Source organism: Marmota marmota, unplaced genomic scaffold, assembly GCF_001458135.2.
Source record: "Marmota marmota marmota unplaced genomic scaffold, marMar, whole genome shotgun sequence".
In the NCBI taxonomy this organism is placed as follows: domain Eukaryota; kingdom Metazoa; phylum Chordata; class Mammalia; order Rodentia; family Sciuridae; genus Marmota; species Marmota marmota.
Genome location: NW_025999977.1, coordinates 16,289,193 through 16,304,522, shown reverse-complemented (window position 1 = coordinate 16,304,522; position 15,330 = coordinate 16,289,193). Strand labels below are relative to the sequence as shown.

At 34.6% G+C, this 15,330-nt stretch overlaps 1 protein-coding gene across 4 annotated transcripts in view; it reads right to left on the bottom strand.

The window, feature by feature from the left end:
• Positions 1 to 15,330, bottom strand: part of Rtn4 (reticulon 4) — a 65,753-nt gene that overhangs the window by 9,617 nt on the left and 40,806 nt on the right. For all 4 annotated transcript variants that reach the window (XM_048804340.1, XM_048804342.1, XM_048804341.1 and 1 more), the window contains 2 exons: positions 6,923 to 7,130; positions 1,429 to 1,567 (listed from right to left, as the gene is read on the bottom strand). In XM_048804340.1, the coding sequence (XP_048660297.1) occupies positions 1,429 to 1,567; positions 6,923 to 7,130 (347 nt within the window). The remainder of the gene's footprint in view (positions 1 to 1,428; positions 1,568 to 6,922; positions 7,131 to 15,330) is intronic.

Sequence of the window (15,330 nt, the reverse complement as noted above, 5' to 3'; positions counted from 1 at the left end):
TCAATTCCTACCCACAAACCCTCCACCTTAAACTGAACCAGTACCTCCTCAATGATTTTTTACCCACGTTCTACCCCAACAGTTAAACCATGTACAGCAAATATCACTTTGATAGGCATCAATTTCTTCTAGACTAAGTGTACAAAGTTTCATTGTATTTAACTCCAAAATATTTTAATTCTGTTTTGAAACTAATTAATCAAACATGGTAAATGACATAACTGTGATCTTTTTATTTACAGACTGACATCAGATCATTTCAAAACATTACTAAATGCAACCATTCTAAACAAAAGAGACAATGTGTGATAAAAGAAAACCAAGTAATTTACTGTTGATATCATTAGTTACTTAGGTTTCAAGTCTAAAATAAGAGAAGCACATAGCTAAAAATAATGTATCATCTACAAGTTTATGAAAGCTAAAATGTTTATTTAAAAAAAAAAAAAGCACATTTAAGCATTTAAAACTATCCTGAACACTTCAGAAATTGTTCTGAATCTAAAGCCCCAAGCCTACTGGTCCAACATTATGAATTGCATGGTAAAACTGTAAACTGGAGCATTTCTCTTGAAAATAAAAGAATTAGCAGCATACAACATTTCTACTCAGGCTTAGATCAAAAAGGATTTAGTCTGTTTTAAGCAGAGTTATTGGCACACAGCAAACAAACCACAAATGACATGTTCTATGTGAAGGAAACATTAATGATTTCAGTATTGGGGGGTTCAAGTTATATGATTGTGGTTTAATTGTTTCAAGTAAAGTCATAACTTTGGGAAAATTTATTTGTAAGATGAGATTCTTAACATGCTATGTAGCAAGATCCAATAACTAAAGACAAATTTCCAGCAATTCTACCAAAATTAGCTGAGGCATAATAGAATATTAAATATTTTCTAGAATAAACACTTGAAGAAAGAATTCAAGATATGAAGTACCTTATGTGCATGTATAAATCCCATAAAAACTAAAAGACTAGGTGCTAAACTCTTTAAAATCTAATACAATCAATCTTTTAAAATACTTTTAGTTGTAGATGGACACAATACCTTTATTTTATTTATTTATTTTTTTAATGTGATGCCAGGGATTGATTGAACCCAGTGCCTCACACATGCTAAGCAAGTGCTCAACCACTAAGCCACAACCCTGGCCCCTAGACAATCTTTATTTTTAATCAAAATCCAACTTTTTTCCCCCCACTCTTAATTCATATAATTTCCCAAACTATGAAGTTATTTGAAAAATAAATAGCACCTTCTTCCACTCAAAACGTGATTAGATACTACATTTTAAAACATAAGTTCACACTAATGTGATTTCATTATATCTGAATCATTTATTTGAATACAGAAAAACAATTTTATACTCAATTCTTGATATTAAATTTTGGTATGTCAAAAATGAAAAGCAAAATAAATTTACCTTTAGAGAATCAACTAAATCATCAACTAAGAAGAGGCGTCTAAGTTCTTTTATCGTGCAGTTCACATGACCAAGAGCAGAATTACTGTATTTCTGTATCAATTCCTCAGATATAGCAACATCAGATTCCAAATAAGCCCTAGAAAGCAAAACACACAATTGTCACTGACTGGAGGGATTTGTCTTCAACATCAATAGCAATTATATGTCTGTAAAAGAAGATTAATAAAATATCCTACTAGACTAGACTTGGTGGTCATGTATATCTATAATCACAGATAGGGAGGAGAACCAAAAATTTGAGGCATGTGCAAGGTCTTGGTTCAAAGATAAGCTACCTGACCAAAATACAGAAAGACAGTACTCTCCATGTACCACCCCCTCCCCCCAAAAAAGCCTATTGTTTGCACATTAAGCATAATATACATACACTATCAGACCAATCTGAGCTTGAATCAAGCTCTGCCACTTATTTGGCTATGTAACTTTAGTGTTTATTTGATCGTCCCAAACTTTACATTTAAAAATGAGATTGTCATGATGAAGATTCAGTGAATAAAAATGCTTAACACAATTGAGCACAAAAAGTAACTCAGTAAATGGTACTTATTAGTATGGGTTTGATTTTTTTTTTTTTTTTTTTTTTTTTTTTTTTTTTTGGTGGTGGTGCTGGCGATTGAACCCAGGACCTTGTGCATGCAAAGCAAGCACTTTACCAACTGAGCTATATCCCTAGCCCCTGGGTTTGATTTTTTAAAACTGAATATCATTTTGTCAACAAATTTTCCTATCAAAGATCCTATTTGTTTCCAAATTCTACATTCTCTTGGCCTATTCTTTATGGGAAACTCCCACAAATGTTAAGTACCAGATTGTAAAACGGTATTTACTGTCCATCTAACTGCCCTAATTTATACCAATAGGGCTGGAATTATTAAATTCAAGAAGATCACTATAAGCAAGGCGTGGTGACACACGCCTGTAATCCCAGTGACTCGGGAAGCTGAGGCAGGAGAATTCCAAGTTGAAATCCAGCCTCAGCAATTTAGAAAATCCCTGAGCAACTCAGCAAGATCCTATTTCTAATAAAATATAAATAAAACTCCTGGGTTCAATCCCTGGTACCAAAAAAAAAAAAAAAAACACGACGACCACAACTCTAAGAAGTAGGAGGAGTCAAGTCTACAGGAATGCAAGAAACTGTTTCGTGTGCTATGTTTCAAAGAAGTCTTTTTATCTTGGATAAGTGGAACCCAATCAGAAGTGCTACATGTTTCTTCCTATCTGTTGGATGTAGTTCCATATCTAGTCCCTCCTTATCACTTCCCCACCATCTGGGAAGCCAGTTGTTTACAACTGGAAATAATAGTTCTCTGAGACAACTTCTTGTCCCATAGTTTCGTTTCTGCAATATGCCTCAAATATGTCTCCTTGTTTTTATTTATAGTGTCATCACTCTACTAACAAACTGAAATACTCTTATCAGTATCCAAACCAGTCTCCGAGTGGTCTCCAGCCTAATCTTTATTATCAGCCCAGCCAGATTAGCCTTATTTGAGCAAGCTATCCACAGAGTGCTATTTCAGTCGGAGTTTAGGATACTTGCTACAACCTTGCTACATAAACTTGCAAAAGGCACTTAACTTCACTTGGTCAGATTCAAACTCAGGAAATTAGAGGAGTAGACCTTTCTAGGTTCCTTCAGGCTCAAACATTCTGTGATTATATGGCTCTAACATTTCAGTCAAAGAGCCAACATTGTCTTTCCAAACTTTCTTCCCACTACACTATGTGTTGCAACCAATATACTAAATATGTTTTAACCTTAATGTCTTTGGGTTATCGTGCTGTTTTCCCAACCCAGGATGCTTATCCAATTAGACAGACTCATCTCATATCCCAGCAAACAGGAAGCCTCATCTAATACTTGATTCCATAAGACCTGTGTACCCTGAACAAGTCCTTCTTCTGTATTAGTCCTACCTGTATCTACTATAACCATCCCTGAATTATAGACATGCATATATTTGCATATTTTTCCTACTAGCATATGAACTGTTGAGTACAATTTAAAAATGACTTTTTACTAGTACAATGGTTTGGAACACTGTTAAACCATTGATATTTATTAATAATCAAGTTAAAACTCTCAAAAAGTCATATCAAACTTTAAACTACCAGTAATTTACACATCTTTGAGCAATATAGAAAATTGGCTGATATAACGTTGGCTGGATTACTGCTTCTTTGTACCAGTGCTGCTAGTTCTTGCTGAAAACAAGTTACCTGACCAAAACAGTACTGTCCATCAATGCATCTTGCATTTACATTAGTTTAACTGGCATTTGTGTGATATTAATGCAATGCCATAGGTATCTTCACTTGTGTGACTAGGGAACTAGGAAAAGTTGTCCAGTAGGCTTAAATTGGGGGCCATGTCAACTGAATTTATGACAACTACAAAAACACTTCGAACTAAGAATCAAGTGTTTTTAATAAGAATATAAAGAAATAATTAGTCTTTTCCAAAAATCTTTAAAATCAAACAAGGCATAAAAGTTAATTCAAAAGTTGTGGCTTGGCAACATTTTTACATTCTTCCATTTAACTAATTAAAAATCATACTCACTAATGATTTGTGATATAATACGGCTCTGCCATTCTAAAGCTGCAGTTTCAAGTTACCAAATTTTAACTGTCTCCCCCCTTTGTAAAATGGAGTTATACCATATATTCTACAGAGTTATCACAAAAATTAAATATGTACAGAAAAGACCAGACACATAGTATGAAACCCACTAAATTAACGAGCATGGTTATGTTCCAATAAAACAACATCCATTTATAAAAGCAGGTAGCAGAAGCCATTCAATCAGATTTGGTCTCACACCTCAAACTCATATAGCATCATTACTTCATTAGTAAAAGAAAGCTGTAGTAAAACAAATTACTGGTCTGTACAATTAGCAAAAAAAAATTAGTACGTCTCTGCTTTCAATGTTTAAAAATCAATTTAAGTTTACCCACTAATATTAGATAGGTACATACATACTCATTCATACCCAAAAGATACTTATTTTGCTAAATTAGATTGCCTTTCTGTTTGTTTTGTTTCTTCCCCAGTACTGGTGACTGAACCCAGGGCCTGTGAATGCTAGGCAAGTACTTTACAACTGAGCTACATTCCCAGTCCTTTTAAATTTCTGAGACATAGTCTCATTAAATTGCCCAGGCTGGTCTGGAACTTGCCATCCTCCTCCTGCCTTATCCTCCTCAGCAGCCGGGATTACCAGTTTGTACTATCCTACCAGGACCAAAATAGTTTTTATTTTTTAAATTTTCTTCTTGTTGTTATTGTTATTATTATTTGTATGGGGGATTACACCCAGGGGTGCTTAACCACTAAGCCACATCCCTGGCCCCTTTTTAATTTTGAGAAAGGGTCTCACTAACTTGTTTTTTGGTCTCTCTAAGTTGTTGAGACTGGCCTTAAACTTGTGATCCTCCTGCCTCAGCCTTCCAACTCACTGGGATTACGAGTGTGCCACCATGCCCAGCACCAAAATAGTTTTTAAATGCTCAAAACCTATTTTAAAAAAAATCTTGTCCAGGTATAAAACAATTAAAAGAACATTTCAAAGCCACAGTCAATACATTAGAAAAGGAATTCTCAGGTCTTTTTGGGTCAAGATTAGGGAAATCTTCAAAGAACTGGGTCTTAAATCAGAATCAAATAAAAAGTATGATACAGTGGAACACTGGGGAATATAGAATGACAACATGAGGGCTGAGGTTGTGGCTCAGTGGCAGAGCACTTGCCTTGCATATGTGAGGCACAAGGTTTGATCCTCAGTACCACATAAAAATAAATAAAGATATTGTGCCCATGTAAAACTAAAAAAATATTTAAAAAAAAGTGAAAACACAAAAATGGGCACAAAAACCCACAAGGGATGGATAAATGTAACAAAATATCTGAAGTTCAGCATATAGTGAAGGTAAGAGTCCTGTGCCTAAAAACATGATAAAAGCAGTATTTTCAAAAAATTAACCTAACAACATCCCTAAGAATTAAAATAATCTGAGGTAATCAGAAGTCAATCTGTTAGAGGAGTCTAACCAGAGGTAGGCAGATCTTCTGTAAAGGGCCAACAGTATTTTAGGCCTTGTACTCCATATGTGTGTCTATCACAACTACTGAAACTCTGCTATTTTAGTATGAATGAAACCAACTAAATAAATGAACAATGGTGGTGTAACAATAAAACTTTTATAAAAATAGCCCACAGACTGGATTTGGACATGGCTATGGTTTTCAGACTCCTGTTTTGAACTGAGGGAGTAGCAGGAAATGAAAAATTTAGTAATCTTCCTTACATGAGACAAAAACAAAGATAATATCAAAACTGGGATCTTAAAAACCAAAATGATAGTGGTGTTGCTGATATAGGTTAACAACTTTGAAGAAAAAAATTTAAAGACACATGAGTTAATAGTTATAAAAGGGGTACTTGGGGATTGATTGCTAATAAATATGAAGTTTCTTTTTAGGGTGATGAATATGTTCTGGAATTAGATGGTGATGATTATATAACTCCAAATACATTAAAAACCACTACTGACGCCTGGGGATGTAGTTCAATGGCAAAACTCTTGCCTAGCATTCACAAGGCCATCGGTTCAATCCCTAGTACCAAAATAAATAAAATAAGAATTAACACCACTGAATTTTATAATACCTGAGTTGTATCTCAACTTAAAAAGTGAGTGAAAATGTGGAGTATCAACTGAGAACAAAATACTCGAGTCAAGAAGTGTTTCAAGGGCTGGGGTTGTGGCTCAGAGGTAGAGCGTTCGCCTACCATGCATGAGGCACTGGGTTTGAGCCTGTATCCACCTATAACTAAAAAATAAATATTTTTTTAAAAAAAGAAGTGTTTCAATAGTAACTAGATATATAATGTTAGGTTGGACTTGTGAAAATAAGGGCATAAGATTAATAGTTGATACTCAACAAGGAGATGCTGAAAAAAGAAACTCTCCAAAAAATAAAAATAAGTAATGCCTTGGGGAATGAGGAGAAGAAACCAAATAGAGAAGGAATGGTAAGAAAAGATATGGCTATGAAAGGGTAAGCAAAGGTTATGAAAAATCAGTATTATATCAGAGTATAAAAAATAGCAATAAAGAAAATATAACCCTTACCCATAATAATCATGTTAAAGGATACACTTTCCATTAAAGTAGACTTCCTAACAAGTAGAGTTTTTAGCTAATCATGCTTACACCAAGTCTTTTTCACCATAAGTCTTTCAATGTAACCTTTAGGAAATCTCAAAAAAAAAAAAAACAAGTGCTTTTAGAGTATGCGATTACCTTTAAGCAGTAAAGAACACACATGCCTGAAATCTACAGGTGGTAGTAGACTAAAGTATTAATATTGATCCTATTTACATAGTTGACAACGTATGCCTCATTTTTCCAGACATCTCACCTGAATGGGTGGCCTTCATCTGATTTCTGGATAGCTTGGATCACACCCTTATATATCCTAAAGCTGATAGTCACAGAGAGCAGGGCCAAGGCAATGTAGGCTGTTACACTCACAATGCTGAATACTGTCAATGAAAGCAGCAGGAATAAGCTGGCACCAAACACTACTCCAGTCTTCTTAATGTCTCTCCAGTAGAGGAGGTCAACAACTAAAATGGAAAAAGAAATTTTAAATGAGAACATTATTTTATCCATTTGGATTTTGCACACTTATATTAACTCTACCTACAAAAATATAAAAAAGGCGCTGAGTATGGTGGTACACAACTCAGTGAGACCCTGTCTCTAAATAAAATACAAAATAGGGCTGGGGATGTGTCTCAGTGGCTGAGTGCCCTTGAGTTCAATCCTTGGTACTCTCTTCCAAAAAAGATTTCAAATGTATGAGGCCCAGCAGACTTCTTATGCAAAATAAGAGGTTACTACTGAGGTCTTCTTCTTCATACAATACATGATATATATTCAAATAATAGAAAAATGTTAAGAAGTACTAAAATGAGAAATTTCAGTGATACAAAACTGTAGAATCACTAATTCAAAAGATGTTGAGAAACTGAATGAAACTGAACCCTTATTTAAATCTACTCTTCTGAGATCTACAGCTCTTCTTTTTATGATCCCTCTTTGAGAACCTTAAAAATTATAACTCAATCTAACTATCATTAACAAAGTTTCCTACAGAGCAAAAGAAGGGGAAACCACCTTTAGATAACTAAAAAGCTACTTTTTTTTTTTTTTTGAATGGCATAAAAATTTTGGAGTCAAAGAAAACCTACATTTGTTACACTGTTATATAATGTTTATTAATAGTAAGGAGTCAGACAAAGCCTAACTTAGCAAGTCATCTCTTGGACCACGGTCACAGGCCCACTATTAGGATCAAACAACACTATATGCTTGTGGTCTCTAGATCGGGTTAGCTCAACCCAAGGATAATTCTGCACTGTGCAACAGACTCTTGAATTCACAGGCTAATGAAACCATCCCCCTCTGGATTGTAACTAGAAGAAAAATTTTTTTCTGATTTATTATCTTTATGATTACACACAATAGTGGGATTCACTGTGACATTCATACATGCACATAACAATTTGATCAATTAGCATTTTTACAGTAAAATGAATTCAGATACACTTGAGTACAATTTTTAATACCTGTTAATTTTAAAATGAAAGGAGTGACATTAAAAACAAACACATTTTTAGGGACTGCTCTGGCTTTGATCCCTAGGTATCCCAGGTATATATGGCTTCCCTTTACTCTTAAGAGTAGTTTTGGTGGACACAACATCTTTATTTTATTTTTTTATGTGGTGCTGAGGATATAACCCAGCACCCCGTGCATGCCAGGTGAGCGCACTACCGCTTGAGCCACATCCCCAGCCCTACTGTTAACAGCAGTTTTGTAGAGAAAACTATTTATGTGAACTATAAAATATTGGATTATCATTACAAAGTCCTTAATTCCTGTGAGTATACATCACAAGTACTGATTTCAGATATTTTAATTGGGGCTGGAGGTGTAGCTCAGTGGTAGAAAGCATTCCTACCATGTGTATGACCCTGGGTATTTTAAGTGCCCATCACTCTGTTTTAGCACAGAGCAGCAGTTTATAGCATTAAAAAAAAAAAAAAAAAAAAAAGTTTCAGACTTTTGATTTTAAGCCTTCCTCAACTGGTTTGTAACTGACCCTGCCTAAAACATCTACTTCAGTTTTGATGTATGCAACTAGTTTTTCCTATTGTACCAATACAATAGCATGTCCAAGACTGACCAGAACTTGAAGTAGTCTATGTTGTCAAAATGACATTATGAATAATAAAAAGGTAATAGCAATGTTAATTCTTTCCTAAAATTCGGCAAACACTGAGATGATACTGTTCAAGAAACTCAACTAACTAGAATAAGTTAGAAAACCTGACAATGGGAAAATGGACTTTTCTTAAAGGCCTATCCAACTCTAGAATGGTACAAGCCTGGAAAAGATGGTAAGATATGTAAAAACAAGTCAATAAAGGCATAATAAAACAAAGAACTGCATTGTGATGAGAACTTAGGAACAGAAAAAACTGGAAGAAATTTTAAAACACTGAAATAAAGAGAAACTCAGCTGGTCTTTAAAAATGCATAGGGATCTAGGAAACCTGAAGGGACAGGGCTAATTTATAACAGCAGTGGTTCTGATAATTATTATCATTTTTTTCCCTAGCACTGTTAAAGAGGCTGTCTTACCAAGAGGGCCCTTGGTAAGATAATTCTTGCTGGACATGGTGACACATGCCTATAATTCCAGCAGCTTGAGAGCTAAAGACAGAAGGACCAAAAATTTGAGGCCAGCTTCAATAACTCAGTGAGATCCTGTCTCAAAATAAATAAAAGGACTAGGGGTAGTAGCTTAGATGTACAGTGTCCCTGGATTCAATCCCCAGTACCAAAAGTAAATATTTTTTTTTTAAAAAAAGGAATCAGGGATATAGCTCAGTGGTAAAGTATACCTGGCTTCAATCCCCTGTACCCTAACCCAAAAGATCATTCTTGGCTATGAAGGTCTCCAGAAATGCCATAATCGTGGTTTGTGTGTAACAAACACAGAATTTAGGTTCAAGAACTGGATCTCCTTGACTCCAACAGTGGCTTCATAACCTCACGCAAGTCACTAAAATCCTCTATACCTGAGCCTCTTTACCTTAAAAAAAAATAGTGTATAAAAATAGAAATGATGGGCAGGGATTGTGGCTCAGTGGTACAGCATTTGCCCGGCATGCGTGAGGCCCTGGGTTCAATCCCCAGCACTGCCAAAAATAAATACATAAATAAATAAAATGATCTCACTGAGGTGTGATTTAGTTAGATAGTGAATTTTTTCATTAATAATATAAAGCACTTAATGTAGGTCATCAGCATACAATAAATTCTTAATGTCAGGGCTGTTATTTGTTGTTGTTATTGGTATCACCATAATCACTATCACTTTTCTTATCTAGGTAATTTAAATAGTAAGTGCATTAAAAATTTTTTCAAATTTAGGATTAACTTCTAGGTTAATGATCTTCTGTGTTACACTGTAACCACAGACAAAAGGATTTTAAAACTCATATCTAAGCTTTCACTATTATTGGGTACATAAAAGTTGACAGCCTAAATGAATCAGCAGTTAAGGCATACCTCAAATCTATTTTAATATGAACAAATGCCACTTTATAAAAATGGTACTCGAAGTGCTCAAAAATATTCATTAATCTTCAGAATCATTATTGATGAGAACCTAAAACAAATGCAGAGGTATTCACTATTCCTGATCATTGTTTTAAAAAATGATTATGAAATCACTGGCTTTAGACCATTAATTATGTCTAACCAGAGACTATTAATGTCTAACCAGAGACTATTCAAAGAGGCTTGAAGACTAGATAAGAATTAGTTATCTAATCTGTGCATTCTATAAATGAACACAGAAGGAGAAAAAAAAATCAGTACTGTGATTCCAGAGACTCACATAGGCATCTAGGAAACCTAAAGGGACAGGGCTAGTAAGCTTACATCCTAGTAAGCTCTGCAATCACGTAGCTTTGGGTAAAAAATTCCTCCCCTCCTGGATTTCAGTTTAATAATTCATAAAAGACATTAGTCATCTAATTTCTCTTTTCCCTTCAGAAACTAACATGAATCATAGCACAAAGACACACCTCAGTTCTACATTCAAATTCCCCTCAATGGATCCAGATCAATGAGGTTTTATCACTAGTATTCATCTGTACCAAATATAATTTTAGCTTAGATGTAAAATAATCCCCTTTAGGGCTGAGGTTGTGGCTCAGTGGTAGAATGCTTGCTTAGCAAGTGTGAAGCACTGGGTTCAATTCTCAGCACCACATATAAATAAATGAATAAAAAAAAGGTCCATCAACATCTTAAAGTTTTTTTTTTTTTTAAATAATCCCCTTTATAGATCTAGATTTTGGGGAAGAGAGAGGTGTAAACACTTTTATTCATACTAGTCTCTTTTGAGCAGAGCCTTTCTAAAAACACTTTAAATGCCCAATACAAATTCTTGTAATTTCGCAAGCAACTATAAACTATATCATTATTGTAAATGTATGAGGTTTTTTTTTTTTTAATTCTGAAAAGCATTTTAAGCCTGATGGATGCTTTAGACGTGTTCTCCAGATTGCTAATCTACATTCTCCAATCTCCACACCTTCATTTCCTAAGTCAACCTTTTATTGAATATATACATAATGCCAAACACTGTAACCTATTTGTTTCAATTCTCAAAACAGAAGGAAAGGTAGCCTTTCAGACAAGTGAAACCCAGTTTTTACATGACTGGGCCCAAATAACATTTATTAAGTGGTAGAGCACTTACTAATGGAACAAGAACCCAGATTTTCTACTGATAAACTCATTCACCATGTATGCTACCAAACTGAAGGCTCAGCATACAGAAGTTCTTCAAAATGCTACATATGTGTTTGCTTAATGAATAGGACAGTATAGGTATATAATTACTTGTGAGATGAATCACAAAGGTGAAGAACAAAGTCTAAATGAAATTAGACTTAATTAATAAGGTACATATAAATTTTAATGTGAATGTTAGCCTTTAGTTAATCTCAAGAGTTCTACTCCAATGTATTTAAAGGTACTTTCCCATAGTATAAAAAATATAATCAAGTTGTTAAAAATGTCTTTTAAAATCCATGTGAATTTGACTGAATAATTAGATAAATCTATGCAATGCAATTATAGAAAGTAACAAAGATCTACATTACCACAAAAAGATGTGTACAAATGATACAGGAAAACAGAATGTTACCAAAAAAGACTCATATAGTACAATCCCACTTCAAAAATTAAACACTTCTATCTATGAAGTCTGAAAGCATATCTATTAAACGATGCTTTTACCTCTAAGTAATGGGATTTTTGGTTTTACTTGTTTCTTTATTCTTTTCTATGCTACCCGAAATTGTTCCACTCCAATGGCAAGTATAAATTACAATCATACACTGAAAAAAAAAAAAAATCTCCCCTCCTCTTTCTATACCAGTAATAGTATATATACTTCAAAATTCTTGTAACACAAGTGCAGTTTTCCCAGGAAGCCTTTTTATTGGAAAGAGAGTGCACTGTCTACTAGATTGATCAATATATGGGTCCAGCTTATAGTTAGAATTTTTAGGAGCATCTAAGTTAAAAAGTCTGATGTTTTGGATTGAATTAAGTCAATTTCCCCAAAGCTGAGAGCAATCAGTGATCACAGTCTAAAATAAATTTAACTACATGAAAATGTAATAAATCCTCGCCTATAACACTTTCCTTTCCTCCTGTTACATAATTCCTAGAAATAAGGTATTTTTAATAAATGCAGAAACTCTGAAAAATCATACAACATTCTAGGCAGATACCATTACAGAAATGTTGAAATAAGCCCTAAAAATGCTGTTAGTGGAGCCATCAGGCTCTTAGAGCACTGAAGGCAAGAGAAGTAAGGCAATAAGGCAATGAGTGTCACACAGAAGAAAAAAAATGAATATATTCTAGAGGGGAAGAATATATATCTGAGGGGAAACTTAACACTACTACCTACTACCTAAACCTAACCTACTACCAAAGGCACTGTGAAAAATATAGGAGGATTTTAAGTTTGTTTTGTAAAAGAATTTAAGAGACTGTTACTAAGCTGCAAGAATGAAAAAATATTAAGATTTTAGCCAACTGGGTTGTCTTGACACTTGCCAACAATATTGCTATTAATACAGCCATATCAAAAGAGCTATAGATTCAATGCAGTTCCTACTAAAATTCCAATGACATTCTTTATAGAAATAGAAAAGGCAGTCTTGAAATTCATTTGGAAAAATAAGAGACCCAGGATGGCCAAAGCAATCCTCAGGGAGAAAAGTAAAGCAGGAGGCACCACAATACCAGACCTTAAATTATACTACATAGCTATAGCAACAAAATGGCATGGTTTTAGCACCAAAACAGACATGAAGACCAATGGTTCAGAACAGAAGAGAAACTCACATGAATACAGTTATCTCATACTAGACAAAGGCACCATAAACATACTTGGAGAAAAAATAAGCCTTTTCAAAAAATGGTGCTGGGAAAACTGGAAATCCACATATAGCAAAATGAAATTAAACCCCTATCTCTCACCCTGCACAAAACTCAGAAGTGGATCAAGGGACCAGGTTGTGGTGGCACAAGTCTGTAATCCCAGAAGCTCAGGAGGCTGAGGCTGGAGGATCCTGAGTTCAAAGCCACCTTCAGCAATGGTGAGGTGCTAAGCAACTTAGTGAGACCCTGTCTTTAAATAAAATACAAAATAGGGCTGGGGATGTAGCTCAGTGGCTGAGTGCCCCCTGAGTTCAATTGCTGGTGCCAAAAAAAAAAGTGGGGGAGGGGATCAAGGACCTCGGCATTAGACCAGAGACCCTAATCTCTATCATGTTGGCTTAGGAACAGAATTCCTCAATAAGACTTCCAAAGCTTGAGAAGTAAAATCAAGAAAAAAATAAATGGGGGGCTAGGATTGTAGCTCAGTAGTAGAGCACTTGTTTAGTATGTTTGTAAGGCACTGGGTTTGATCCTCAGCACCACATACAAATAAATAAATAAAATAAAGGTACTGTGTCCATCTACAACTAAAAAAATTAAAAAGAAATCAATAAATTGTATGGTGTCAAACTAAAAAACTTCTTCACAGCAAAGGAAACAATAATAGAACATGAAGGAAGAACCTACAGAATAGGGGAAAATCTCTGCCACCTGAACCTCAGATAAGAGCATTAATCTTCAGGATATACAGGGGACGCAACACACACACACACACACACACAACAAAAAAACTCAGTCAATAAATGGGCTAAGGAACTGAACAGACACTTCACAGAAGAAGAAATACGATCAGTCAACAAATGTATGAAAAATGTTCATCACTAGCAATTCAAGAAATGCAAAATAAAACTACATTGATATTTCATCTCACTCTAGTCAGAATGGTAAAACTATAAAAAATACAAGTTAACAATAAGTGTTGGCAAGGATGTAGGGAATAAGGTACATACATTGCTGGTGGGATTGCAAGTTGGTGCAACCACTCTGGAAAGCAGTACGGAGAGTCCTCAGAAAACTTGTAATAGAAACATCATTTGATCCAGTTATCCCACTCCTCGGCATATACCCAAAGGACTTAAAATCAGCATACTTTAGTGATGCAGCCACATCAATGTTTATAGCACCTCAGTTCACAACAGTTAAGCTATGGAACCAACCTAGATGCCCTTCAACAGATGGATAAAGAAAAGATAGTATATACACACAATGGAATATTACTCAGCCATAAAGAAGAATGAAATTATGGCATTTGCCAGTAAATGAATGGAACTGGAAACTGTCATTCTAAGTGAAATAAGCCAATCCCAAAAAAAACCAAAGGCTGAATGTTCTCTCTGATATGTAGATGCTAACTCACAATAAGCGGAGAGGACAGGGGAAGAAGAGAAGCTAATTGGACTCGACAAAAGGGAATGAAAAGAATGGAGTGGGGATGGAAATAGGAAAGAAGAATGAACTGGACATAACTTTCCTATGTTCTTATATAAATACACAATCAATGTAACTCCATGTACAACCACAAAAACAGGAAGTTATACTCCATGTATGTATGAGATACCAAAACACACTGTATACAACTAAAAAGAAAAACAAAAATATTTTTTTAAAATTATGCCCTTTACATTCACATAAAAAGAATACAATGCTTAGGAATGAAGTTAAAAAAAAAGTAATGTAAGACTTATAAACTGACTATAACTTGATGAAAAATATTAATGACTTAAATAAATGGAAAGATATGCATGTCCATGGATTGGAAGACATTGTTAAGATGGAAGAGTCCTCAAATTGATCAGCAGTGCAAGCCCCATAAAAATCCTAAAAAATTCATATGAAAATTCAAGGAATCTAGAATATTATTTTGATTATTCAAAACAACTAGGAAGAATTCAACAGTTGAAGAACTCACTGCAAAAGAATGAAGTTGGTCCCCCTCTCTATGATATACAAAAGTTAACTCTAAATAGATTAAAAATCTAAAGAACTTAAGCTCTCTTAGAAGAAAAACTAGATGTAAATCTTTGAGATTTTGGATGACGCAAAAACAAGAAGCACAAAATAAAAACAAATTGGATTTCTTAATCTTAAATAATTTTGTACTTGAAAGTACACAATTACAGTGAAAAGTCACCCCATAAGGGCTGGGTTATGGCTCAGTGGTAGAGCACTTGCCTAGCACATATGAGCAATTGATTAAATTCTGAGGGGGGAGGGAGGGGGAGG